This window comes from Tetranychus urticae, chromosome 1 (assembly GCF_039701765.1).
Source record: "Tetranychus urticae isolate SD_2017Ah chromosome 1, NJAU_TeUrti_SD_1.0, whole genome shotgun sequence".
In the NCBI taxonomy this organism is placed as follows: Eukaryota; Metazoa; Arthropoda; class Arachnida; order Trombidiformes; family Tetranychidae; genus Tetranychus; species Tetranychus urticae.
Genome location: NC_142958.1, coordinates 22,184,197 through 22,209,524, shown reverse-complemented (window position 1 = coordinate 22,209,524; position 25,328 = coordinate 22,184,197). Strand labels below are relative to the sequence as shown.

General features: G+C 32.9%; 6 protein-coding genes across 7 annotated transcripts in view; 2 read left to right on the top strand and 4 right to left on the bottom strand.

The window, feature by feature from the left end:
* LOC107362509 (RYamide receptor-like) overlaps positions 1-4,096 on the bottom strand; it is a 31,236-nt gene extending 27,140 nt beyond the window's left edge. Inside the window, exons 1-2 of the mRNA XM_089270429.1 lie at positions 3,491-4,096; positions 2,451-3,110 (exon numbers count right to left, since the gene is read on the bottom strand). Of these exons, the coding sequence (XP_089126555.1) occupies positions 2,451-3,110; positions 3,491-3,514 (684 nt within the window). The 5' untranslated portion in view covers positions 3,515-4,096. The remainder of the gene's footprint in view (positions 1-2,450; positions 3,111-3,490) is intronic.
* Positions 4,097-4,799: 703 nt separating this feature from the next.
* Positions 4,800-9,607, top strand: LOC107362508 (uncharacterized). Of its 2 annotated transcripts, none has more exons than XM_015929593.3 (9): positions 4,800-5,202; positions 5,447-5,550; positions 5,787-5,951; positions 6,141-6,314; positions 6,629-6,987; positions 7,076-7,125; positions 7,210-7,320; positions 7,529-7,919; positions 7,994-9,607. In XM_015929593.3, exons 1-9 carry the CDS (start codon positions 4,950-4,952, stop codon positions 9,060-9,062), a joined length of 2,676 nt encoding a protein of 891 aa, XP_015785079.1. In that variant the 5' UTR covers positions 4,800-4,949; the 3' UTR covers positions 9,063-9,607. The 2 variants fall into 2 exon arrangements, with proteins under 2 accessions (XP_015785079.1, XP_015785078.1); XM_015929592.3 differs by having other exon boundaries at positions 7,076-7,134.
* An 811-nt stretch (positions 9,608-10,418) lies between these two features.
* CkIalpha (Casein kinase Ialpha) lies at positions 10,419-13,560 on the top strand. The gene is made up of 4 exons (XM_015929740.3): positions 10,419-10,806; positions 11,805-12,154; positions 12,615-12,782; positions 12,918-13,560. The coding sequence occupies exons 1-4, from the start codon at positions 10,577-10,579 to the stop codon at positions 13,148-13,150; spliced, it is 981 nt and encodes a 326-aa protein (XP_015785226.1). The 5' UTR covers positions 10,419-10,576; the 3' UTR covers positions 13,151-13,560.
* Positions 13,561-14,771: 1,211 nt separating this feature from the next.
* On the bottom strand, positions 14,772-17,080 carry Dhdds (Dehydrodolichyl diphosphate synthase subunit). Its single transcript, XM_089270430.1, has 6 exons — positions 16,712-17,080; positions 16,402-16,588; positions 16,160-16,302; positions 15,955-16,071; positions 15,787-15,888; positions 14,772-15,717 (listed from the first exon to the last, which is right to left on the bottom strand). Exons 2-6 carry the CDS (start codon positions 16,579-16,581, stop codon positions 15,411-15,413), a joined length of 849 nt encoding a protein of 282 aa, XP_089126556.1. The 5' UTR covers positions 16,582-16,588; positions 16,712-17,080; the 3' UTR covers positions 14,772-15,410.
* A 595-nt stretch (positions 17,081-17,675) lies between these two features.
* On the bottom strand, positions 17,676-19,220 carry LOC107362797 (clotting factor G beta subunit-like). The gene is made up of 5 exons (XM_015929930.3): positions 19,083-19,220; positions 18,789-19,023; positions 18,237-18,704; positions 18,007-18,167; positions 17,676-17,916 (listed from the first exon to the last, which is right to left on the bottom strand). Exons 1-5 carry the CDS (start codon positions 19,146-19,148, stop codon positions 17,743-17,745), a joined length of 1,104 nt encoding a protein of 367 aa, XP_015785416.1. The 5' UTR covers positions 19,149-19,220; the 3' UTR covers positions 17,676-17,742.
* A 300-nt stretch (positions 19,221-19,520) lies between these two features.
* Positions 19,521-25,094, bottom strand: LOC107362664 (tudor domain-containing 6). The gene is made up of 7 exons (XM_015929765.3): positions 24,554-25,094; positions 21,588-24,459; positions 20,786-21,416; positions 20,327-20,717; positions 20,126-20,255; positions 19,880-20,054; positions 19,521-19,800 (listed from the first exon to the last, which is right to left on the bottom strand). The coding sequence occupies exons 1-7, from the start codon at positions 24,945-24,947 to the stop codon at positions 19,690-19,692; spliced, it is 4,704 nt and encodes a 1,567-aa protein (XP_015785251.1). The 5' UTR covers positions 24,948-25,094; the 3' UTR covers positions 19,521-19,689.
* Positions 25,095-25,328: the final 234 nt, after the last annotated feature.

The following is a 25,328-nucleotide window of genomic DNA, read 5'->3' as shown; positions in this document are numbered from 1 at the left end:
TGTGCAAGTGGTGGATCTATTGAGGGCTGCTTGAGTAAAGGTGAATTTGTGATTAAACAAGTTTGGTTTGTTAGTTTAAATAATAATGTATAAATATGTGCATTTATATATATATTGTTGGATGTAATAATGTTAATAATTATGTTTACAATTTACTTTTGTACACAATGTACATAATATTAACACATTATGTTATGTACTTGTTGACTGTGAAAGTGAAATGAAAATTGATTTTCAACCTTTCTTCAGGTTGTATCATTGTTATCAATTGAAGCTTTATGGTTATAATGATAACAATAAAGGTTCATGGTAATATAGTCTGGTAATGGGTGAAAAAAGGTAAGATGAAAGGTGGGGAAAAAACAAGTCACAATGAACATTAGAGACACAAAGGTGATGAAGGTGATGGTCAATGTTTTTATAAAATATCCTGTCTTTTACATCAACCTTGATTGTAATCTACTCTTTATCACTATTGTAATCATCGTTATCTTGGCTTCTCATCATTTCCAGTTCATTGTATTGTCACCATGAAAAGAGGTGAGATATAATTCAGGGTAAAACGGAACTTGATGGCAGTCTTTATACCGGGCGTTTTTTTTTCATTTTACGCCTTCATGCAGGCATAACTCACGAACGGTTAGTGCTACAGACTTCAGATTTGAAACATAAGCTTATCTAGATTGCACAACGATAAGATAAAGTGCTCAAGGTTATTCAAGGTCAATTCTTTATTTGACCTCTAATTGACATTGAAAGGTCATTTTCTGAAATCGCAAAATTTTTCGGACCCGATAGTGTTAGTTCCATATCCACAACTCATACCATTGGAAAGATGGAATGAATTTTTCCTGATCAACTAAATGTTAAGGAATCAACCCTATCCTTTAGTCAGTATGAGTTATGGATATGGAACTAACACTATCGGGTCCGAAAAATTTTGCGATTTCAGAAAATGACCTTTCAATGTCAATTAGAGGTCAAATAAAGAATTGACCTTGAATAACCTTGAGCACTTTATCTTATCGTTGTGCAATCTAGATAAGCTTATGTTTCAAATCTGAAGTCTGTAGCACTAACCGTTCGTGAGTTATGCCTGCATGAAGGCGTAAAATGAGAAAAAAACTCCCGGTAAATAGATTTTTAAGATTCTTTCCATCATTTTGAGTTCAATTTTTATCTTCATTTTGTCCTTTTTTTTCTCGAGTTGCCTCTTTTTTGTCTGTCAGATTTACTTGAGATTATATAATAAATTTCATTCCATGGTTTCAGATTGCCAGGTTGAGGCAATTATTGATGCTCACTTTGGATGGATCTTGTTTAAAACACATTCAAAAGCTCAACTTCAATTATCTTGAAAGTTTCACTCTTCACATGAGAAGGCGACAATTTAAATTGTAAAATACGCTATTATTAGCTTGGTTATTATATTGAAAATCAGATGAAAATTATTTTCACCTTTGGTCTATTATTTAGACATTTTTGCAATGTGAAAATGTTAGCTTTAAACAAGTCCTTCTAGTAATCTGATCAAGCATGGTTTTCCTGATGATTATTATATTATTGTTAGTGATGTTAATAAGATTTCACTTTGATTGATAAAAATTACTTTGAATGACATCCATTATGGGAAAAAAAGAGATGATTAATCTTTGCAGCAATTGAAAAGCTCATCTGATCAACTTGATTTCTCCTTTTCTTTCAATTTCCTGGATATAATACTTGTTTGCCTGTTTCCATCAGGTAATTTCTAGGTAGCCTAAGTGGTCAAGGCAACTCAATGGACACTTGAAAATTGGTCATTACACAATAGATGGACTAAATTGCATCACTGTAAGAAAAAAATAAAACTGGTAAAAAACATTGTAAATCCAATGATTCAAAATGAAATGAAAGTCTAGAAACTGGTAATGTACAAATATTGGCATGATTGGAATGGATAGGTTTTTTTTGAGTCTTTAGTTTTCACTTTTCAACACAATTCAATACAATCTAACAAGAATACCTTAAGGTAATAACAGGAAACTTTCTTGTAAAGAAATAATATTATGTTAAACTTTTTATTCTTTAATTCAATCTTGAATTGAAACAAGAAATGGGAAGAAAAAATTGTTTCTTATTGAGAGCGCTTGTTGATTTATATTTATAAATATCTTTTCTATTACATTTGTTGCTGCTATTATTTCACTGTTAACTGATCGCATAAAAAAATAGTAAATATTTCATTTTTTCAATTGAAACATTTAGTAAAAACAAGAAATAATCATGTTACCAATGGAAGAAGAAACTGGTTCGGTTTTATATTGTCAAATTGTACCACATTATGTTACAGAATTTGATAATATTCTTAAATTTCTGGTCATTTTTGTAATGGTAAAAAATAGGGTCAACTTGAAGTTATCTGGGTATAAAATGAATAGTCAAATAACAAGTTGACTCATTTTACTTACTTTTCGTTTGGATGCTGCCAACCTTTTATCACGGGCATCTTCTGCCTCTCCTGGAGTTGTTTTACCCCAAACAGCAATTGCGATTCGTGTATAAGTGTACAAAAGGACAACAAACGGGAAAAAATACTGTAAAATCATTAAAGCTAAACTGTAAACTTGGCGGTAGGTTTGATTGGCAAAATCCTCTGTACATGTGTATCGGTCAGTGATGCCACTTTCAACCCAAACTGCCGGTTGAACAAGCTTTGAGACAATAGCTGTTGGTAAAGGTGTTATCAAGGCCACAATCCAAACACAGGCTATAATTAATTTAGCTTGGAATCGAGTCATTTTAGGCCGTAATGGGTACAAAATGGCAATGTAACGATCAAGAGAGAGCGCTATAAGTGTATAAGCAGAGATAAAAACTGAAACTGCTTGTGAATAAGAGACCAAAACACACATGAAAGCACCAAAAGGCCAATGTTGAAGTATAAGGTTGGACACAAAGGTAAATGGTATGCACAGTGAAGCCATCAAAATGTCACTTAAAGCTAAATTGACAATAAAATAATTGGTAACCGATTGCATCCGCCGATAGGCAATGACGATAAAACAAACAATTGCATTTCCAGTAATTGCTATAACACATATACTCGAATACATAAAGTACATCAGGACCTGAAATGCGAGAAGAAAAGAAGAAAAAAATGGTTAATTTTGTTAGCTAAAGATAAGTGTAGAACAAATGAAATGGAAAATTTTGTAACAAGCATTAAAATAATTTGAACCATTAATCATTAGGGTTACTGAAGTTGCAAAAGAAAAGATAAACATCTAAGAAATTGTCTGTCTTATTAGACGATGACTGTACCGTTCAATAATCTTTCAATCAATCAAGCTTTTGCTGACTATTGGGTTAAAATATTACAGTTGTTTTTTGAAGAAAACAAATTCATCATCAGTTTAGACAGATTTTGATGCAACCTTTGATATAAAACGGGGGACAAATAAGGTACACATAAAAACGTTAAAGAAATATGATATAAGTGTGGACAAACCTCGGCTAACATTGGGAATTTCATGACTATTATTTATCGTCAAAAATTACAATAGCTGTTGGTTATGTGTTTAAAAATGGCTGGACAGTCAATTGAACTTTTAACACTTTCAATATTTCTAGAAACAATCTGTAACACTTTCTCATGATTACAGGAAAACACTTGATGTAAACTTAAATTAATCATTGTGTGAAATCAAGACAGGTGAAGTGATTTTCATTGTTGAGAAAATTGAAATTAGCAGGAAAAAGTGTATCTAATAGATAGATTTGGTCCATATTGCACTAAATTCCTGGAACAAAAGCAATTGATAGTTTACTTGAATTAAAAGATTGATAACTTTAAGCACTGAACTAAAATAAATGAACAAATTGGCACAATTGAAATTGATAAACACAAGTTGAAGATTTATCTAAAGAAACAAAAGCAATTGGAAAAGTTAACTTTAATTTGGTAATTTTTGGCAAACACGAAGAAAAGGTCAACATTAAGATCATCTCTTAATGAAAACTGAACAAAACCAACACAAAGTTGCTTAATCTACTGATAAACTGAAACTCCATGCAGAGTTTTTCTTTGACTCAGAAATTTCATGCAGGGAGTTTTATTATAAAGAGCTGATAGCAATAATAACACATAATGATGAGTACAAAAATCTGATTCGTATGCTGATGCCATCTATTGATGTTCAATTCAACTATAAATATTATGTCTATTTTTAATGTAAATACATAATAATATTTATAGAGGATAGATAAATATAATAGGGATTATATTACTATTAACTATTATTTAAAGAGATAGAGGAAGAAAGAGTCTGAACTATCCTTGTATTTTTGTTGAACATTGCTTTAATTTATTCATTGTGTGTTGCCTTTTCCTGAACAACAAGTCATCATCAACTCCATGAGATGTAACCTTATTTCTTGTTGTTTATTTTCACATTTAAATTACTCATTTAATTTTGTGCTTTTTCTTTCTTTTTGCTATGGAATCCAGAGTGGCTATTTTCATTAAAACTATTTACCTTTTATTGTTGCAAAAATACATGATAAATTGAACTGTTTTCATCCAATGTAAGTAAAAAAACAATTGAATCTTTTGATTATCAGACGATATTTATTTTATTCATAATAGCCGCTTTTTTCTTTACGCAGGTTTTCCCCGCCCACCCTCCAGAAACTTTTTACACACTCTGTAGAAAGATAGAGAGACAGAGAGAGACAGAGAGAGTTAGACTGAGAGGAGAGAGACAAAGGAAGAAATACATACAATATTTTCATCTCTTCTTCTTCTACATGGTTTTACTTTTTCCTAAATTAATTATGATTGTTTTGTGAATTTAGTGGGTTAATTTTATTTAAATAATTTCTTTGAGTCTTCTTTTTGGATCTACTGGTGGTCCTGTTTTGGTGGTTTTTTCACCTATATATATTTATTAATCTTGTGTTGAAAGGACATGTCGGCAAAAGTTGGTCCTCCCAATGGAGACGAAACGAGTCCTTTGGAAGAATCCATTCCCCTTGATAGGTTAAAGGTGTTGCTACAGAATCAATTGGAATACTATTTCTCATGGCAAAATCTGTCTCGTGATTCATATTTAAAATCTCAAATGGACAGTGATCAATATGTTCCAATCAGTACTGTAGCCAATTTTGATCAAATCAAAAGGCTAACCCGCAATATCGACCTCATTGTGGATGTGCTTAAAGGTACATGGAGCCTCTGCCTTTTTTTTCCTTTTTTTTCTTTTTTCAGCTTTTTTTCCATTACTTTCACTTTCAGTTTTTTACTTTTTTTTACATCAACAATTTTTCCTCTTTGCTCCTGATCTCATTTTCTTCATCTAGATAATCCATCACATTAATAAACACTTATAAATATGTTTTACTTTGCTCATGTGGTAAAATTTAACCCTAATCTTTTATCCTTCTATTTTATTCTTTTCTTCAACAGAATCACAATGTGTCCAGGTGGATGAAGAGGGCCAAAAAGTTCGTCCAGTTAGTAAACGATGTGTTCTTATATTGAGAGAAATACCTGAATCAACTCCTCTCAAGGTTAGTTACTGCCATAGCTTTATACAGCCATACATATTATACGAAACATTATCACATTGCATTGTGCCTATGTATATATATTGTGCTACATCATGAGCTTATCGGCGTATTGTCTAACTCATTTTATTTTTCATCTTATCTTTCCTCTTATGTGAATGCTTTCCTTTTTTACTCTTTCTTTATCTCTCTCTCTTCTTTCTCTCTTCTTCTTTCTCTTATTTTATATCTCATTGCAGGATGTACAAAATCTATTCAGTGGCAAAGAGTGTCCGAAATTCGTATCGTGTGAGTTTGCTCATAATAATAGTTGGTATGTTTCTTTTGAATCCGATGAAGATGCTCAACGAGCTTATAGATATTTGAGGGAAGAGGTCAAAACCTTTCAAGGTAAACCAATAATGGTAAGTGTTGCATTTAAATGGAATTTTTAGCTCAAATCGAATCTTGTTCATCTTAACCATAATTTATGTTAAGTCTCAACAAGACTATTGATTAGCAATGTCAAGTTTTTTCGCATGTTTGTTTAAATTTTTTATTTATCTATTTTATCTAACGAATGCTATCTTTCTAATCATTTTCTGTTTTTTCAGGCTCGGATTAAAGCTAAACCAGTCATTTCAAACTATCTGACTTATAAGAACGGAGCTGAGCCAGGTGTTGGCTTTGATCTTCCTTCTTCTATCGAGTCCCCGGTTAACAGTGGCCATTTTAATGCAACAATACCTGCCACTGCGGGTCACCCAGCATATCCTGCGATTTCTCCCGTAAGTCAATTAATATTGAGATTCCCATGAAATTTAGATCACGTCTATTGCATTAGGGATATGACTCACGTCTTCTAATATTTGTTATGTTGGCTTCTCGTTTTGAGTAAATTAATTAATTTAAACTCTTATCCATTGCTTCTCTGACGATATACATTTCAACACCGTGTCAATGCAAACAAAATTTATAAGAGTCATTTTCCGTCATAAAAAAGCAAATACTTCTCTCATATCTTTTTCATTGGCAATTAAGTGTTTTTTTCACACAATCCATTTTTTATATTTCTATTATTTCCTTTCGATGCAATTCATAGGTTTATCAGCCATTATACCCTCCGCCACCTATGCTTCACACCTGGCCTCCAGCGACCACTTGTTACGATTTGAGCACTGTTTTCACTTTAAATGGCCTATCTCCACATGCTGCTTTCAAACCTGTCCATAATAGTTCCACCCGTCAGCCTTATGTATTCCGAAACTCTAGGAAGAACAACTATGCCTCCATGCGTTATGCCAATCCAGCTAACAGTGGCGTTGCAACCCCATCTTCTACAAATGTGACAACATCGAATACTGCCGTAGTTGGAGATGATGATCCACAAAATCAATCGGCTAAGTCTTCAGAGGAAAATGCAGATCCCAATTCTACTCATCAGGCATCATCTGAAATCAAGTATGTCTTAGTTTTTTCTTTTTTTCTTGGAATAAACCCAATATGGAATATGTACATATTGATTACAAATTTGTTGCTCTTTGCACAGATCGGGTACCAAATCCAACCAAGCTGGTGATAAAAGATCTAAATTTACAGGTAAGAATGGTGCGTCTAGAATTTTAATTTAATTACTAAATCTATTGTGGAGCTTATTTATACATTCAATTTTATCTGTTACAGATTCTAGATCATCCAATTCTTCATTAAATCATGATGAAAACCATTGGAACTCTGGATCATATGGATCAGGATACTTTTACGCTAACCGGTCAAGAAGGAATTACTCTTCTCGTTAGTAATCATTTAGTTTTGTTTCCTTTTAATATTATTAACCTCCTCTTCCTTTTTCTTATTATCACTTCGTTTCTTTCTGTCTGCCTTGTTTCTTTTCTCATTGCTCCTTGAATAAGTTATTTTTGTCACGTCAAATACCTTTTTCTAGCCTCCTTATTCTAACTATACTCTTTTTCTGTGTATTTTTATAATCTTTTTTTTCTAGGGTCGGATAATCGAGAGAAACAAACGTCTTTCGAAAGCTCTAGATCAGATTATGGTTATCATTATGATTCAAATTATGTGCCTCATGGTAGTAATGGTGGTGGAAGCGGTGGCAGTGGTATGTCAACGCGAGGGAATAAATCTGGAAGACGAAGAAGAAATGACGGAGAAAACTCTGAGCCTGTGTCGTCTAGTTATGCCAATGGGAAACATAGCAATTCTAAAAATTATAATTATAGCAAATTAAACCGGAGCAGTAAATTAAAAGATGACGATAAAGCAAACAAAGATTTTGACCTAGGTGCCACGGCCTTTCCGCCATTGCCTGGGCTTGACAACTCATTCTCGTCCAAACCTAAGAACTCAATTAATCCTGGAGACACTGATGTTCCGTATGTATTTTTTCTATCATTGGTTCTGTTTAGAAATGAAATATTATAATCTAATTTTCAATTTTAATTTTTAGGGACCAAGCTTCATTGTCTCCAAACCAAAACAACGGTTCAAATCTAGATTCTGTGATCAAATCTTCTGGTAGTTTAAACTATAACGGGTCTTTAGCTGATGTTGTTCGAGGTACGGTTAAAACAAACAAAAGTCAACCTTGGCGACAACCTGAAGTAGCCAAGGCAAATTCGGGTGATATTAAAAATACTGATACTGGTAAAGATCAAGCTAATATGAATCAAAGTGAAACTTGGACCAACTCTGGTGACAAAAATGAGTCAGAGAATACCGCAACAACGGATGAAACTCTGATCAGTGCAACTATACAAGACACTGTTTCAACTTCAGCTGAACAATTTAAAGACTCGCCTAAAAACCTTAAAGGTTCATCTTCAACTGCCAAAACAAAAGATCTTTTTTCAAAGAAGGACGATTCAGAAAATAATGTAGTTTCCTCAACTGCTGCGGCTAAATGTCCAGTCACGGCAAATCAAAAGAACTCCATAAACTCCTCTTCGCGATCTCCTAATGTTCCAAATCTTGATCATAATAGTTGTGATTACGATAACACAAGTCATTACAAAGTGCCCAAAAGTCCTCCCAAATCAACTCCGCGCCAAAGTAATACTAATAATGATAGTAATAATATCAATGATAATAATGGTATCAGTAGTACTAGTTGTAGCAGTAGTAATAGCAACTCCACAAGCATCAGTACTAGTATCAACACCAGCAACAACAGTAGCATTAACTCAGTTTCAGATAGCCCCAAAAGTGAAGAGAAAGATGGCCAGTCATCGATAAAGGTTTCTCCGAAAACGGATCGGGCCCTTAAAGATCACAAAGATAATAGAAGTAATAAGATATTACCCGTTAAAAGTGAAAAACCGTGCAACGAAGTAAATTCAACTACACCTGTAAAACTCAATAATAAAAATGGAAAATCTCCTACCGAAAAGAACGATGAGCAAGAGCGGGAAACAAATAATGACGAACCATATCGTAGTGGGAGAAAATTGACCTACTCTGAAGTTGCTCGCCTCTCCAAAGCAAAGCAAACTGCTGGAGTAGAAGATAAGAGGAGTTGAACGTTGGATAAATATAATACAAATTGGAAAGAGAGAAAATAAATTCAAGTTTACCAACAATAGACAAATGTTCAAATTATTCATTTACCATTGTATCATAAACAAGGACAAGGCGATAATGTTTACCCTTGTAACCAAAATTGAAGAAAATGTCAACTCAAACTATATATCCGGTTATAAGATTATCTCTCGTTAATTCCGTTTTAATAGCCTTAAACAAAACAACTTCAAGTAACACCAATCCTGTAAACATCATGAGATTCTTGTTAATATTATCTGGTACATCTTTAAATATTTCCTGATAATACAAATCATCATCTCAACAGTAAATCACAATACAATGTAGATTCCTTTTTATATATAAATATTATATACAACCAACTAGTCCGTTGAGTTAATCAAAAAACACCAATGGAAAACATTGTAACTGTTCAATCCTGAATCAAAGCTCCTCCAATAATGTTATTATGGCTTGAGAAAGATGATCTAATTTTCACCAATAAACAATTAATCAACCTTAACCAAAAAGTTGATTATCCAATGAACCAACAGAATTAAATTTATTATGATGACCATGTGATTAGCTTTTTATTGGGAAATACATGCGAATTGAAATCTGTGAAAAAAATGGAAATCAATCAACTTCAATCATAAGTTGAATCGTATCAGATTAAACCATACATTGAACGAGACGTGTTTTAATTGAGTTATTTAATTATTCTATTTATCTAATTTTGTTATCACTTTCACGGGGAATACGGTACAACCCAAGTTTTCACTTGAGCACCGCTTTTATTATTAATAAAAGTCATAAGATTTTGTATCATTTGAATCTTTCAATTTTGTATACCACATGTATTTTCATTGGTTACCACAGATCTCAGTAATTATTAAATTGAAATGATGGAGTGAAATGCCAAATCAAATAAAGCCATAGTGGGATTATCTAGAAATTTATCAAAAAAGGTATTGATGGGTGAGGGGAACAAAAATAAGCAATTCACAAAGAGAACAATTTGATTTGATGCTATCATTAGCAATTACATCACAAGAAGCATGAAGCAATCAAAATATGAAAAGGCAGCATCATCATCATCAACAGCGGGAATAAGTAGGCATATAAAAATAAATTTAATGCTAAACAATTAACCAATTGTGTTTGAAACATGATAAGAAATAGTCAAAAATTCCGCTACGAAAATTGATGTTTCAGTAACCAAAGTAACAAAGTCATGTTCAAATGTAATATTTTCCCCCTTTTCTTGCTCACTCGCTTATCTTTTTTCATCTTCCTCTTTCTCCCGTCTCTTACTCTAAAATCTCATCGTGCTTATACAGTTTTTTTTACAAAATCTCTTTCATCCTTAGTCTCATCTCATCTTTTTCTTCTCTCTCTAGCTCTTTCTTTTTCTCTTTCTGTAAGCTTACTTATCATCTTTTTCTTGTGTCGAGCCTTCTACTTTTCATTAAATTTTCTATACTTTACCTGGTAAAGTTTACCATTCAATCAAAATATGGCCACCATACCTAGTCGTAGTGATTTTATTGTTGGTTCCAAATATCGTTTAGTTAGAAAAATAGGTTCTGGTTCCTTTGGTGATATATACCTTGGAATTAATGTTACTAATGGTGAAGAAGTTGCCGTTAAATTGGAATCAATTAAAGCAAGACATCCTCAGCTTCTCTACGAATCTAAATTATATAGAGTATTGGCTGGTGGAGTAGGCATCCCACATATACGATGGTAAGTCTGCTTTTTAGCTTTACTCATTTCCCTGTTTCTCAACCCTTTGTTTATGTACCCTTTTAATCATTTTACCCTTAAGCCTAACCTTTCATCGACCTTTGTCCAGCTTCCCAGTGGATTGGATTGGATTTAAAACAAAAGGTTTATCTGGATAATCCTTAATTTTGAGAAATATATAATTTGGGGCTTTTGGATTACTGTATATGCTTTCTTTCTTTCCCCTCTATCCTTGTTTTCTCTCTTCTCTTTCTTTTCTTTATTTTTGACTCTTTCTTTTGCTTTCTTCTCTTACTCAACTATTATATTTCTTCCCATTTCATCTTTCTATTTTTCTTTCTACCTTTTTTACTCTTCATTTTGTTTTTCTTCCTCTCTCACTATCTTACTGTCTGCTTTGTTTTCAGTCTTTTTTATCAGGCTTTCCTTCTTTCTTCCAATCTCTTACTCTCTTTCTGTTTCTCAAGGCTTTCTATTAAGCGTTTTCATCTGAATGTTGGTCCCTTTTCTTTCTTCGCTTATATCTGCTTTTTCGCTGTTTTCTTCTTCCCCTTAGCTTGCTCTCTTTTATTCCATCATTTCGCGATGCTAGTGCAGGTAACAAACCTGAATTGGCTCATTAACCTTAACCTCCTCCTCACATCTTACCTAGCTTTACCTTCGTTGCTCTGCCTTATTTTTCTTCTCCTAGCTCACTTTTTTCATCATCTTCTCTATCAACCTTCTATCATCCTTTTCTCCCTCTTTCATCCCCATATTCATCTTGCTCACTCGTCCCTTTTGCCTGTGTGGTCTTTCTCACTGTGATGAAATAATCATCACAATCATTTCTTCCCACTACCTCTTTCGATGACCTACCTAACGAACGAACATGAACATAAACATTTCTCTTCACTCCGTCTCACTATTCGTATATCTCTCTCTCTCTTCCTCTTTCCATCCCTTTGTTTTCTCATCTAATCTAATTTCTTACATGATTCTTCTTTTAATTGTTTCAGGTATGGCCAAGAACGAGATTACAATGTCCTAGTAATGGATCTCTTAGGTCCTTCATTAGAGGATTTATTCAATTTCTGCTCCCGTCGTTTTACTATGAAAACTGTTCTCATGCTTGCTGATCAAATGATAGGAAGAATTGAGTTCGTGCACAACAAGAATTTCATTCATAGGGATATTAAACCTGATAATTTTCTTATGGGAATAGGTCGTCATTGTAATAAATTGTTTCTCATTGACTTTGGTTTGGCAAAAAAATATAGAGATAGCCGATCTCGGCAACATATTGCTTATCGAGAAGACAAAAATTTGACGGGTACAGCTCGGTATGCCTCAATAAACGCTCATCTCGGTAAGTCCAATTACAAAACATCATACAGCAAGGTCTTTTACACCTGTTTACTTAGGTTTTTCCAGTGCAATACATTTTGAGTACACTGATCTCAATTGACAATAGTTTTATTTTCATTTCCATTGCCTTTTTTTGTTGAGATAGTCCTTGAGGCCTTGAAGGGACGAAACGACTAAACTAAACGTCAAAGCAGTCAATTCGTCAATTCAAATTGACAGTATACATATTTTACATTTATTTCAGATTAGCTTTAAATTTCATTCAACTTTGGCTTCCAATCTGTCTTTTGTTTGTAATTTTAATCCGTATTACTGTCCATGACGTTATGTTTATCGTTCCCTCCTTTCTTCATTCCGGCCTCTCCTAAGTTAATCATAGCATTTTATGGAAGACCTTTGCTGTTTGAACTCTTGTTTTACTGTAAATGCTTAAACTAACTTTGGCCTTTTCAACCTTTTAGGAATTGAGCAAAGTCGTCGAGACGACATGGAATCTTTGGGCTATGTGCTGATGTATTTCAATCGAGGGTCACTACCGTGGCAAGGTCTCAAGGCAGCCACTAAAAAACAAAAGTATGAAAAAATCTCCGAAAAAAAGATGTCAACATCTATTGAAATGCTATGTAAAGGTTAGTAGATTTTCTAAAATTCTATATTGCTGTATCTACTGTTGCTATGAATCAGATACAGCTTCCATTTGACCCTTTCCAAGTATTAAGTATATTCATGAAAAGATTTTAATTGAGCCTTTTCTCTATCTATAGGTTTCCCAGCCGAGTTTTCTATGTATTTGTCATATTGTCGAGGCTTACGATTTGAGGAGGCACCCGATTATATGTATCTTCGTCAACTATTCCGCATACTATTTCGTACCTTAAACCACTCATATGATTATATTTTCGATTGGACAATGTTGAAGCAGAAAGCCGCTGCCACCATAGCTGGAACTTCTTCATCGCAAAATGTAGCTGCAACCGGGGCCACAGGCGGCCGTTAACTGTTTGAAGGAGAATCAAATCTGTAATCTGCTTAATGACACTTGAATCCAATGTTACCATGTATAAAAAAACATAATTGTATTCAACACAATTGTAACCACTCTCAACCCCTCTGACTATCTATCAATAGTCACTAGGAAAAAACACTATGTGCTTCAGCTCATTTTGGCAGATTTCGAAATTACATCAACAATAATCATCAAAAACAAAACTAAAACCAGTGAGCACGCATCTTCATCATCATAATCATCGTTACCTTCATCATACTTATCATCAAACTACAACAAACCAACAACAACCAACAACACCAAGCAAACAAACAACTTTAAGTTTGAATGTTTTTTCTCTTCATTTCTATTTTCTCTCACTTTTCTTTTGAGAGCGATTAAACGCTTTTCAAGATAACAAATCACATAATCTTTTCATTTTATCATCACCCTTTCTTTCGATTCTTCCCTTCTCTACCCTCCTCAGTCTCTGTCTTTCTTTTTTCTCTGCCGGTCACCATAAACATCACATTTTCATCTTCATTACCATCTTCATCATGATCATCTTCACCATCACCGTCATTATCATCATAATTATAAATATGGATCCTAATTTTTGAACACATTTCTTAAATTTGAGAAAAGTGTTTCAATTACCAAAACTAGATAATAAATGAAATACAAAAAAAAACCTAAATTATTATTATTATTATCATAATTACGATGATGATGATGGTGATGGTGATTATTATTATTATTGCTTATTATACTTGTTTTCTCTTTTGGCTGTTGCCATAAATAATAATAATAATTCTGATGCCTCTTAACATAACAATGTTTCCAATTATCATTACTTTTTTACCTTAATCATGTTTATGCTCGCTCGCCCCCTAAAAACATAAAATTGAATGTTGATTGACTGTTATATGGTTCAAGTGGTTATTGGCTTTTTAATTGACCTCACCACAAAATTGTCATCAAATCTGAATTGAAGCAAACATTTGATTAATTTCAGCTCTCCCTCTATCCATTTTATTAACCCTTTCTCTAATTAACTTTCCTTCTTTCTTATTTCCCCATTTTCGTTTAATTTCCTCCCTTAAGCTTTTCCAAGGTTTAGAGTGGGTATTTTTGAGATGGACTTTTGAATTCCAGTTTTTTTTTCTAATTCGGTTGTCTATTTAATGGTCATTTCAAAAGTATTATGGATATAAATTGCTTGAATTTTCAAACGGGAATTGCCAAATTCAATAAAATACGAAAAGGCCATTAAATAAGTCAAGTCTGTGGCTTATCGGAAAAGTTGCTTTTAAATAAACTGGGATTCACGCAGAGTCTAATTCAAAAGCTGAACCATAAAAGAGCTGTGTAACTAGGTGTAAATTGTTTGGTCAGAAACATTCAATTGTTCAATTAATCAATAATTGTTATAACAGTAATGCTGATAATAATGAAAAGAACATTCAAAAGCTAATTTTTAACAAAATGCAATCAAAATACGTCAATTCAAATAGTGTGAACTAATTTACTTTTTACTCCTTTTTCTGCCTTCCTAATTCAGCATTGTTTGTGTTAATAATTTGATACCAAATGATAAAGGGGTTTGTTTCACTGGTAATGATGATCAAGTCGATTAAAAATATAAAATTGAGTTTATCATTACAATAATTTTCATTAAACGTGTGCGTTTCAACGCTAAATTTTACACTTTGGAATTTATTCATTATCCTGAGTAAATTATATTCTGAATAATTAGTTGAAAGTAAATTTCTTAGGAAGTAATTGCATATTCATGATCATAATAAATCATTATTTCATCACAATCATCAAATGGTAAATTTTTGTTATCTATTGACATTACAATTGGCTTAAAACTCTGCTCAAACAACGTTTGGCTTCTTCCCTTAGCGTTTCAATACAAAAATAAATATATAAATATATATTTCTGAATAAGATGACAACAATAAGGAAAGAAGAGAAAGATCAAAAGAATTACAACTCATCATAATCATTTTTTTATAGGACACTCACACACAAGCTAACCGGTAACAATCAGTAGATAAAGTCTCATCATAACACACATGATGACTTTTTTACTTCTTTTGCTCTTCCTTTTCTTCTTCATGTTATTACATTCTGATTCTGACAAGTAACAATTGCAATTCGGTTAACCTAACATGACTTGACCTTAATCATTCTTTACAGGTTTCTCCAAACTGCACAAAATCACACGCTTATTGAATTGAAAAAAAACAAGCAACTCTGATTATGATTAATTGTTGACTTGACACGGAAGTTTCTTTGTTACACTTTTTTCAGGTAAAATTTTCTTTGATAGATATGTCCTTCGAGCCTGGTTAACTTGAGCTTCGTATCTTTGATAATTCAATAAACATCCTATTAAATCCCAGAAAGAAAACTCTGGCCATAGTACATCGACAAAGGCATTGATAGTGAAACTTGATTGCCACAATAAAAAGTCACTTAATCGAACTACACCAGAAGTTCTTATCAACAAATCAGGCGGTTGGCTACCAGCAGAGTAAAGGTAATCGGTTATTAAATTTTCATTGATATCACTGCGGAAAGAAAACGATATCATGATTAAAATTTAGCTATAAAGCAATAATGGTTAATAATTTTCATACCTAATTTTTAATTTCGTATTTACAACTTCGTCTTTTATTTTATTCATTGCACCAACAATTTCACATCGCGATGAATATGCAAAACAAACATTTAAGTAAGCTCTGGAATGAGAAAATGAAAAAATTTCGATTAATAAAGATACATTTCAATAAATCAAGGATATTTACCTTTTATTGTCACGAGTCGCTGACATTATGAACGTGAACCTTTCTTGAATGTCATCTGGAAGAAGTTCAAGCTCTCCCCAAAATCTTACACAAATACCATGTTCATTGATCTTATCACTGGAGTAGAGAAACAGAAGAGAGAATGTCTAAATTAAGTTGCACTCGATTGCAATTATGGCCAAAATGGCATAGAGATTAAACTCACATTTCTTTAATCATAAGGTCAAATTTTTCTCTTGAAATTTCCATCAAATCATCAACCTCCTCTTGGCTTCGTTTGAAATTTTCAAAGCTGAAAGCGAATATAGTTATCTCCTTTACATCTAAAGCTTTACACCAACCAAGAATCTGAAAGAATCGTGTGGAAAAATAAAATAAAATAAATTTACTACAGTATAACATATTGAATAATATTGGATGGCTAATTTACTTGATATACAAACCTACTTTAGAAAGAGTATCGAAACCATGAAGATGGCCAGTTGACCGAGCAAGATGATTTTTCTTGGCATATCGCCTATTACCATCCATGATGAAGGCGATATGCCGCGGAAGTTTACCTCTTTTAACAATGTTAATGACGAATGATTGTAACCAATTGGTTCCTGATTCTTTGATCCAATACATATTTATCCTAAATAAAAAAACAGTGAATCAATTAGAGAATTCAATAACAGTATAACTTTAAATGTATTGCCGGTTTTGTGTTGAAAAATATTTCATTCAAACAATGTTTACCATTGATTGCTAAGCTTACCTTTAGTATTTGTTTATAGCTATGGTAACCAAAGTAAATGACACGAAATTGAATGGAATGAATTGAAGTTATTACTAGGATATTGATGAAAGATTATTCACACAACCGAATATTGAACAGAACTAACGAAACTTAACAGCGTTAAGAATACCATATATAATTAAATTGGTGCATAGTGAATAAGAGGAAAAATGGTATAGTGAACACACAACACATAAGTTAAGTACTTTGCCTCATTCAGATAGAATTGATGACGAACAGCAGATTTATAAGCATAGTTTAGTTTACAACAGGATAAAGATCATGATGATAAATAAATTGTTGATTAAATAATATCATAAATTCACAAAATTTTGTGAAAGACACGTAAACTTGAAAACACAAACAAAAAGACAGAGGAGGCTGGGCCTAAATTTTCCGCGGTTTTTACCAATGGTTTGAAAACTCAGATTGAACATAATATCAATCATCACGCTAAAAATATTACTGATAGAAGCGATAATTACAATTTTTCATAGATAATTTCTCAAAAAACGATTATTGTTACCTTAGAAGAACAAATAATAAGAAAATTGAGATTTTGAATACTTCAATCTTCAAAGAGTCTGAATTCAACTAAAGATAACATCAGATTAATTCGGATTATGATAATTCAAGAGCTTTTTGCCGATTTCTTTAGGCATATTTTATATCGTCTGAGGTAATTATGTGAGTTAGGATTATTATAAGGGGTCTATTACTCTTAAATTGGAACATATTTGAAAATGTTTTTCTGTTTTTTCTGAAAAAAGTTGATAACCAAGTGTTTACCTGGTTATTTAACAACAGATTGTGTTCGTCAATGACTTATTTACATATTTAACTATTCTGTGCAAGTAGTCTAATCTACCTAATTATTCAAAAATTAACATCGCAAACCAAGAAAATGTGTGTTGAGTGCATTTGATATGAAAAAGCATAATTGTTTGAAAACAAAGGTTACTTTAATTAGAAATTATTATTGTTATCTATTTGAACTTTATTTTACTAGTTCAAACATTATAATCTTCAATATGGCTTCCAATCCATTTCAAATAATGAGCGACATTGGTGTAAACTCCAGGAAAACCTGATTCAGCACATTTGTAACCAAATGAAACGACACCAATTTGGCTAACTAGACCAGTTTTTGGATCAGTATACATTAAAGGTCCACCAGAATCACCCTGTTAGAAGTTAGAGAAAAGTAAAGATTAGTAAAGTTCATTTTTCAAATAAACTCGAGTAAAATTTAAATGTTTCCACTCGAATAATACCTGGCAAGAGTCTTTGCCTTCTTCACTGGCACAAAGAAAACCTTCATTTACTCCATCAGGTAAAACGGATTTAGCTCCGTCCATTTTAGTATAATTACGGCTACATTCGTCTCGATCTTGAATAGTTACAGTTACTTCTCTTAATAACTTTGATGTCGATCCTAAATGATAAAGTGAAATATATGTGTATCGATAAATATCAGTGAATCAACTCCTTTTAACTATTTTACCTTCATAAGATGTTGTTCCCCAGCCAGCAACGGTAACTGGTGAGCCAACCATTTCTTTGGTATCGAGTTTTTTCTTAGTATCGAATGGAGGTAAACAAATTGGCTCTAGAACGTCGTCCATTTTAACAGGTTTTTTCAATTTAATCAAGGCAATGTCATGATAGGCAAGCCAGAATTTGTACTCTTCATGTGGATAGACAGCTTCAATTTCAAGTAAACTACCCGATTCATTGATATCAAATGATCCCAATTTTACTCGTAATTCAGTAGGCTTGACTTTTCCTGACGTTCGTGTAACGCAATGAGCGGCTGTTAGTACAAATTTCTCATTAATCAGGGCACCACCACAAATCAAGCGGAATCGATTATATGATTTTGACATTAAGCCAACCATCCATGGATACTTATTACGAGGATTAACAACTTGACCACCAACAATCGCTTTAATACTTGGCTGGTTTCCGCAACCTGTGATGGAAATAGAAACAGGCTGAATATTATCATCTATTTTCATTGAATAAACAAAAATTATGTAATCGTTTGAGGAGTTACCTTTATTAGGTGATGTTGGGAGGACTCCTGGCTTACTACTGAAAGGACAGCAAACTGGGTTAAATGAGAACGGTAAATTGTTTTTGTTACATTTCTTCAACGGTTCATTAACTTTTAATGTTGAACATTTCTCAATTGAAAGGATTTTGCAGCTTCCAGGTCTTCCATCGGACATTGTACATTCATTTTCCCGGAGAAGAGATTCCGTTAAAAGTACACCACTTAAAACTGTAATCTAAATCAATAGAAATAAAACAGTTGAATTAAAGCATATTAATCATCACAGAAACTTACCGGTCCGTTCAACCCTAATTCAATGAAAAAGGCTGATAAAGCTAGAAAAATCGCCGGTAGATACATAGTAAAGTATTACACTTTGAGAGAAATTGTTTTCAGGTAGAAAAGAAGTTGAACCTTTGATTTCTCAATTTAAATCAAAAGTGACTTTGATTATCATTGATAACCTCGCTTTTGTTGCTAGTTTATCCACCTAATTAAAGCCATATTTTATTCCAACTTGTCCAGATATTCATTTTAGAATTAATTTACTTGTTAACTCGATTAAGCACAAATGGTAGCCACAATATGAAAAAGTTCATAATTCTGGCGTAATTGTTTTACTTTCATTACAAAAAGAGAGATGTCTGATGAAATCACAAATCTATTCTTTATATCATTCATATCTTAATTTCATTCGTTTCGCAATCCAAAAAATTAAATATATTGAAAAAATCAATGTTATGAATGATTGACTTTTATTAATGGAATGATTAATACTCAAGTATAAAATGGCGAGAATATAAATGACTATTTTAAACAACATTAAAAAGAAATGAAAAAATGGCAGAGAAAATAAATTCATTAGTTTTATGAATAAATTTTCTTGAAATTCATTTTTTCTTCAACAGGTTTCCAAATGCCCATCTTCTATTAGATTCTGGAAGAGAAGTTCAACAGGCCTTTGATCATCATCTGCAATCCATAATTCTACATCAAACGGCATTCGCATAGACTAAATAAAAATAAAAATAATTATTAAGATAGAATCAATGTTAAAATGTTCACTCAAACTTTGTAAAATGATTACAAACTTTAACTTTAATCACGTAACTGGAACCAGCAGAATCCTCCACTGCCCTTTTCATCATATCAAATAATCGCTTTGTCCAGATACCATTTCTAGCAGGTCTGATGTTTGATAGGCGCACAAAGAAACCAAAAATAGGACGACCTCTGAGTGAAAGATCATCTGGTATTATTCTCATGCTGAAAGAAAGTTTAAGGAGTATTAATGAATTATCAACAATAAACTAAACAATTTAATTTAATATCCTTACTCTTGTAATTTAATTATATCAGAGTTTCCCCAATCGACGAAAAAAACTTTGTATTGCGCTCGAGTCTCAACTACGTCACTAACAATTCCTCTAAACCATTCACCATTCCAAAGAGCACAGCACGAGGAACCTTAAAATACAAATAAATTTGAGAATACAGAATTTTCAAAAATAAAAATATTATAATATTATAATACTTACCAACGGGAAAATCAACAGCTTTTTGGAAACCCCGATATTCCGCTTTGATACGATCTTCATCTTGTACAAATTTGTTACAAAGATCATTGATATCCTCTTTTTCAGCAGAATCGACATTTGTAAACCATGTTAACTGTAAGCATAAATAATTTTCAACGGCCAAATCACCTATAATCACAGGATAAAATATATCCGGCGAAAACTCATAACTAGGAAAACTGTATTGACTCTTTTCCATCAACTTGAGCGATGTTTGAATATAATGAGGATGATCCTCCAGCACTTCTTCTGTTTCTTCTATGAGATCGTAAGCAAGTAATTGGCTTTTTAAATCACTATTTTCTTCTTCCAGTTCAACTGATATTAGCATATCACGATCAGATTTGAAATTCTATGAGAAAAAAAATTAGAAATTTAGCAATTTAGAAATCATCAAAAATTTATAAATCATATACTGACCTCCCAATGAACTCTGATAACTTTACCAGAAACATGTTCATTAAGATAACTTTTTAATAATTGAGCACCTCGTGGTCTTTTGGAGAAAGTTACACATTTGTACAATTTACCGAACAAGGCCAAACCAGGAATCCCTTCACAGAAAATTTCAGAGCTCAGATCTTCAATGAAATGATCTCTTTTAGCTCCTGTATCTATATATAAAACATTTATTTTATTCCCAATATTTTCCTGTATTGTTCCTCTCCACCATCTATTATCATTATAAACAATGCAGGCTCGTCCAATATCAGCATTTCCTTTGAAAGTTTCAAATTTTTCTTTTTGAATCAAAGCACGTAGTATGACCTTATTTATTGTACCAATGTTCGGATCCTTAGGTGAATCACTTTTGATTGTAAACCAAATGGCAGGCCCCTCATCGACAGAAGTACAAATAGCACTAAAGTCTGCTGAGGCGGGTTTTTCAGCTTCCATATATTTAATTGCTTCAGTCGCCTGATCGTCACTATAATACCCTAATTTAAGAGTACTTATTGATGAATCGTCTGAAAAATGTTGCGGCATTTTTCTATCGATATATTTGGAATCATCATCAGCCTCAATTTCTTTGTCGTACTGTAATTCATCACTGAATGCAAAGAAAATAAAATAGATTTAGATAAGATACAGACAAGATATAATTTGCAAACAGAAATATAAACATTTAATGAAATCAATAGGAATATAATGTGAAATATTTATAAAGCATGAAAAACATTGAAAATAAATGAAATATAAATTTAATTCAAAAATGGGTTACCTGAGCATTCGAGCAAAATTGCATTCGATAAGTTCATATCTTAAAGAAAAATAGTGATCTTCAGCTGGTTCAAAAATAGAAGGCGCTTCGTGAGTTTTAAAAATTAAATCAACAGGTATCTTTTGAGGCTGATTTTCATCTAAAATATCTTCTATTTTGATGAATAATTCGATGGTTGGTTTAGCTAAAATCTCTTTGCAGTGTTCAATTGCTCGAGATGACCAAGTGTTATCAGCAGGTTTTATACCAGCGATGAAACATTCAATACATTTTTCACCGTCTCTGCGTAAATGGTGTGAAGGAGGAATACAACGCATATATTTTCGTTGAATTTCAACATCAATCCCGAAATCTCGATCTCTTAACTTGTATTTTGAATCTCCAGTAACTTGGTTTTTTGCCCTTGGGTCTGATGAAGATTGTTGTAACCCTCCGCCAATAAACTCTTGTACTAATCCTCGCCTCCATATAGCTGAATGTAAGTGTTTTGGTCTGTATAGATACATGCATACTTCGCCAACTGGAAAACCTTGATAAGCTGATGAATTTGGAGTAGTAACGTCAACTCCTGAGTATTCTTCATCTAAACGTTTCATGAAATTTCCAATGTCAGTACGTACTTCAGGAGAATTAATTTGGATAAAGAAAGATCCAGGCGAGTTGAAACTGGTAACTCTCACTTGAATCAATGAGTCAATTGTAGTAAGATGATATCTTTTGAATTTGCTCACCATTTCACGAAGTAAATTATAACAACTGAAATTGTACTTATTTACTCGATTTGGTGAAGATCGACTAGCTAAAGGATTAGTGTTGTTTGCATCATTGTTAGTGCGTAGAACAGGAGTCGGCTTTACAGCGAATCCATTTTTAATGAGAATATCATTTATAATACCATCTTCGTCACCATGAAAATTGTGTATCGTCAGAATTACATTATGCATTTCAGCAGATTTATCTACCACGATAATACTGGTCAGTATATTTACTGCTTGGAAATAACTTTGAAATTCTTTGATTGCATTTGCACCCCATGATCCGACCTTAGGCTGAATATTGGCGAGAGAACATTTAAATGCTTGTATAGGAAATTTCACAAATGATTCTGGAATAATTCGAAGGTCTGAAAAGGTAACGTTAACATGCTCTCCATAATCAACAGCATAAAAGACAATTCTTTCAGCTGAACCATCGCTTTTCTTTTCAATACTTGTTATAGAGCCACGACGAAACGTTTTCTCCTTTTTGTTTTTATCAAAAAACAATGCACAACGAGCCGCACATGGAAAGCCAACTCTGGGGTAATATAGACGATATGCGACACTCAATATTGGATCTTTATATTTATCAGCCAGTTTTGCCTCTAAATTATCAATTTCTTGTCTTTCTCGAGCACTATTGACATAAAAGTGATTTGGGGTTTTTATGTACGTAACATCAACGGAATGAGCAGGACCAGGGCTGAAACCCGGTGGTTCTTTGAAATTTTTGAGAAGATGTGGATCTCTGTAAGGGAATGCTCTTCCGTCTCTCAGTTTAGCAACATTTGCATAAATTAAATACTCAATCAAGGTAGGCTGGTGACTACAGGGTTCACTGATATTATGAACTACATCCACATCGTAAGTATAAGTTTCACTATTTGGTTCAGATAGTATCAATAATTTAACTGTGATATTGTTTGGGCAAAATTGAAGAACGTACTTTCTGAAAGCAGAGGAGTCAGCTTGGACATTTTGTAAGCGACATTTCCAAACTTTGAGCAGCCTAGGATAAATATTGATGTCACTTAATTCAGCAGTAGATTCACGCAGATTTTCTAGACGTGTTTTATAAATCTCATTATTATAATCAGTCAACAAAACCGCAGCTCTTTTTGGCTTAAAACTGTGTGGCAATAAACAAAAGTTTTCTTTTTCAGATTTGTCTGGACATTCTTCCAAACGCGTTAGCTTTGCACGAACCCATTCTTTTTTTTGATCATGCCAGACAATATAAGAGCTTTGTGGTTTGATTTTTGAACTGATTGGTGGATGGAGGAAAACGGAAATTCGGCTGTTAATTGCTTTGTTAAGGGATGAAGAAGCCGATTTATCTATTGGCAAATGAGCGTCAAAGTATCCAGAATCTTTTACATCATGGATAGTAGCAAGTTGTTGTTTTATAAAAGGTATATGCATTATTGACGTTTGAGCAGACTTTCTCGATATGTTGAGTTCATGTACAGCAGGAGTATTAGGTGTATTAGGAGTATTATAAGCCCCTGGAGTAGATATAAGAGGAGCAAATGCAATCTTCACTTCAAAATTAACAGCTTTACTAAAGTCAGTTAACTTTACGATGGTCTCTCGTATTTCATCATGCGGCTTATTCAAACTAGACAAATAATCTGGAATCTCGTCAACTCTTTCAATTTTGAGTCGTTTAGGGCGAATAGAAGCGATTTCATGTTTCACCGGATTACCCGATTGAATGAAGGCGAATTGAGGGGATCGTAAAATTTGGTTTTTGAGATGACTACGTACTCCATCGACTTCTTTCTCCTTGGCTGCCAATGTTTTGATATTATTATTTTTAGACTTTTTAAGTTCTTTAACAAGATTGGCTTCTTGAAGCTGTAATAAGCCATGCAATATATGAAATCTTTTTCTAATAGCTTCTTTCGTTGAGACATACTTCTTATTAACAGCAGCCTTTGCGTCAAACAAATGCTTTAAAGATTTACCACACAGACGATACATGGAAACAGCATCGTTAATAATTGCTTTGAAATTATCTGGAGCATTAGAGATTTTGGCAGGAATAGAAGTGACTTCGGGCTCATCTCGATATGAATGTACTGAAATGGTAGGTATTTCCGCCTGTCCCAATTCTTTTAAAATTATGCATAGAAATGGGAAATAGATAGAACGAGTTTGAATCATGCAGATGAAATATGAATTGGTGAAATACCAATGAATACTTACCATCAAGATCAACGACAGGAGTAGATGAAACCGAGATTCGTCCTGAATTAAAGGCAGCACCAATTGAAAATGCTTCATAGTTGAGATCATCTGCTCCATCTTCATTCCAACGAACAATAGGATTCAATTTTGGCTTATTATTTCTAACTTTATCAATGGTTCGCTGGGAGAAGCTTGTTGTTTTACCACAATCATCACATTTGTAAAAATTTTGATTCTTGACAGCAATACCATAAATACATTTTTCACAGATAGAGTGTCCACAGGTGAGTAGAATTCTAGCATTGAAAGGGATTTCTTTTTCTCTATCATTTAAGATTACTTCATTTGCAACACCGGGGTTGTAGTCGAGATTTTCTTCACAAAATTTATTAACACAACGATACAAAGACATAACTGTTTGAAACAGGAAAGGTCAACATCTGAAAGCGAAAAATTACTGAAAAAGGAAGCAAAAAGATGTTAGATGGACTAGACAATTTAAATAAATACACATCGTTCAATGGGTAAATTAAATTAAATCTTTACTCGTTAATCCTCAACCAAAAGAGAGGCAAACAAAACCGGTACATTTATCAAAAGCATAACGAGAGTTCCTACAAAAATTGAGAAGCGCCAAATTTAACTTGGAAAAAAATCTAATTTGACTTTTTTAACATTAAAAGTTACAATTGGCCATTTTTTAATTATTCATTTTTTTCTGCCAACTCACATACTTTAATGTTAACCCATTTAACAATATTTAAATTTTCTAAAAGTGATTAACAATTATTTT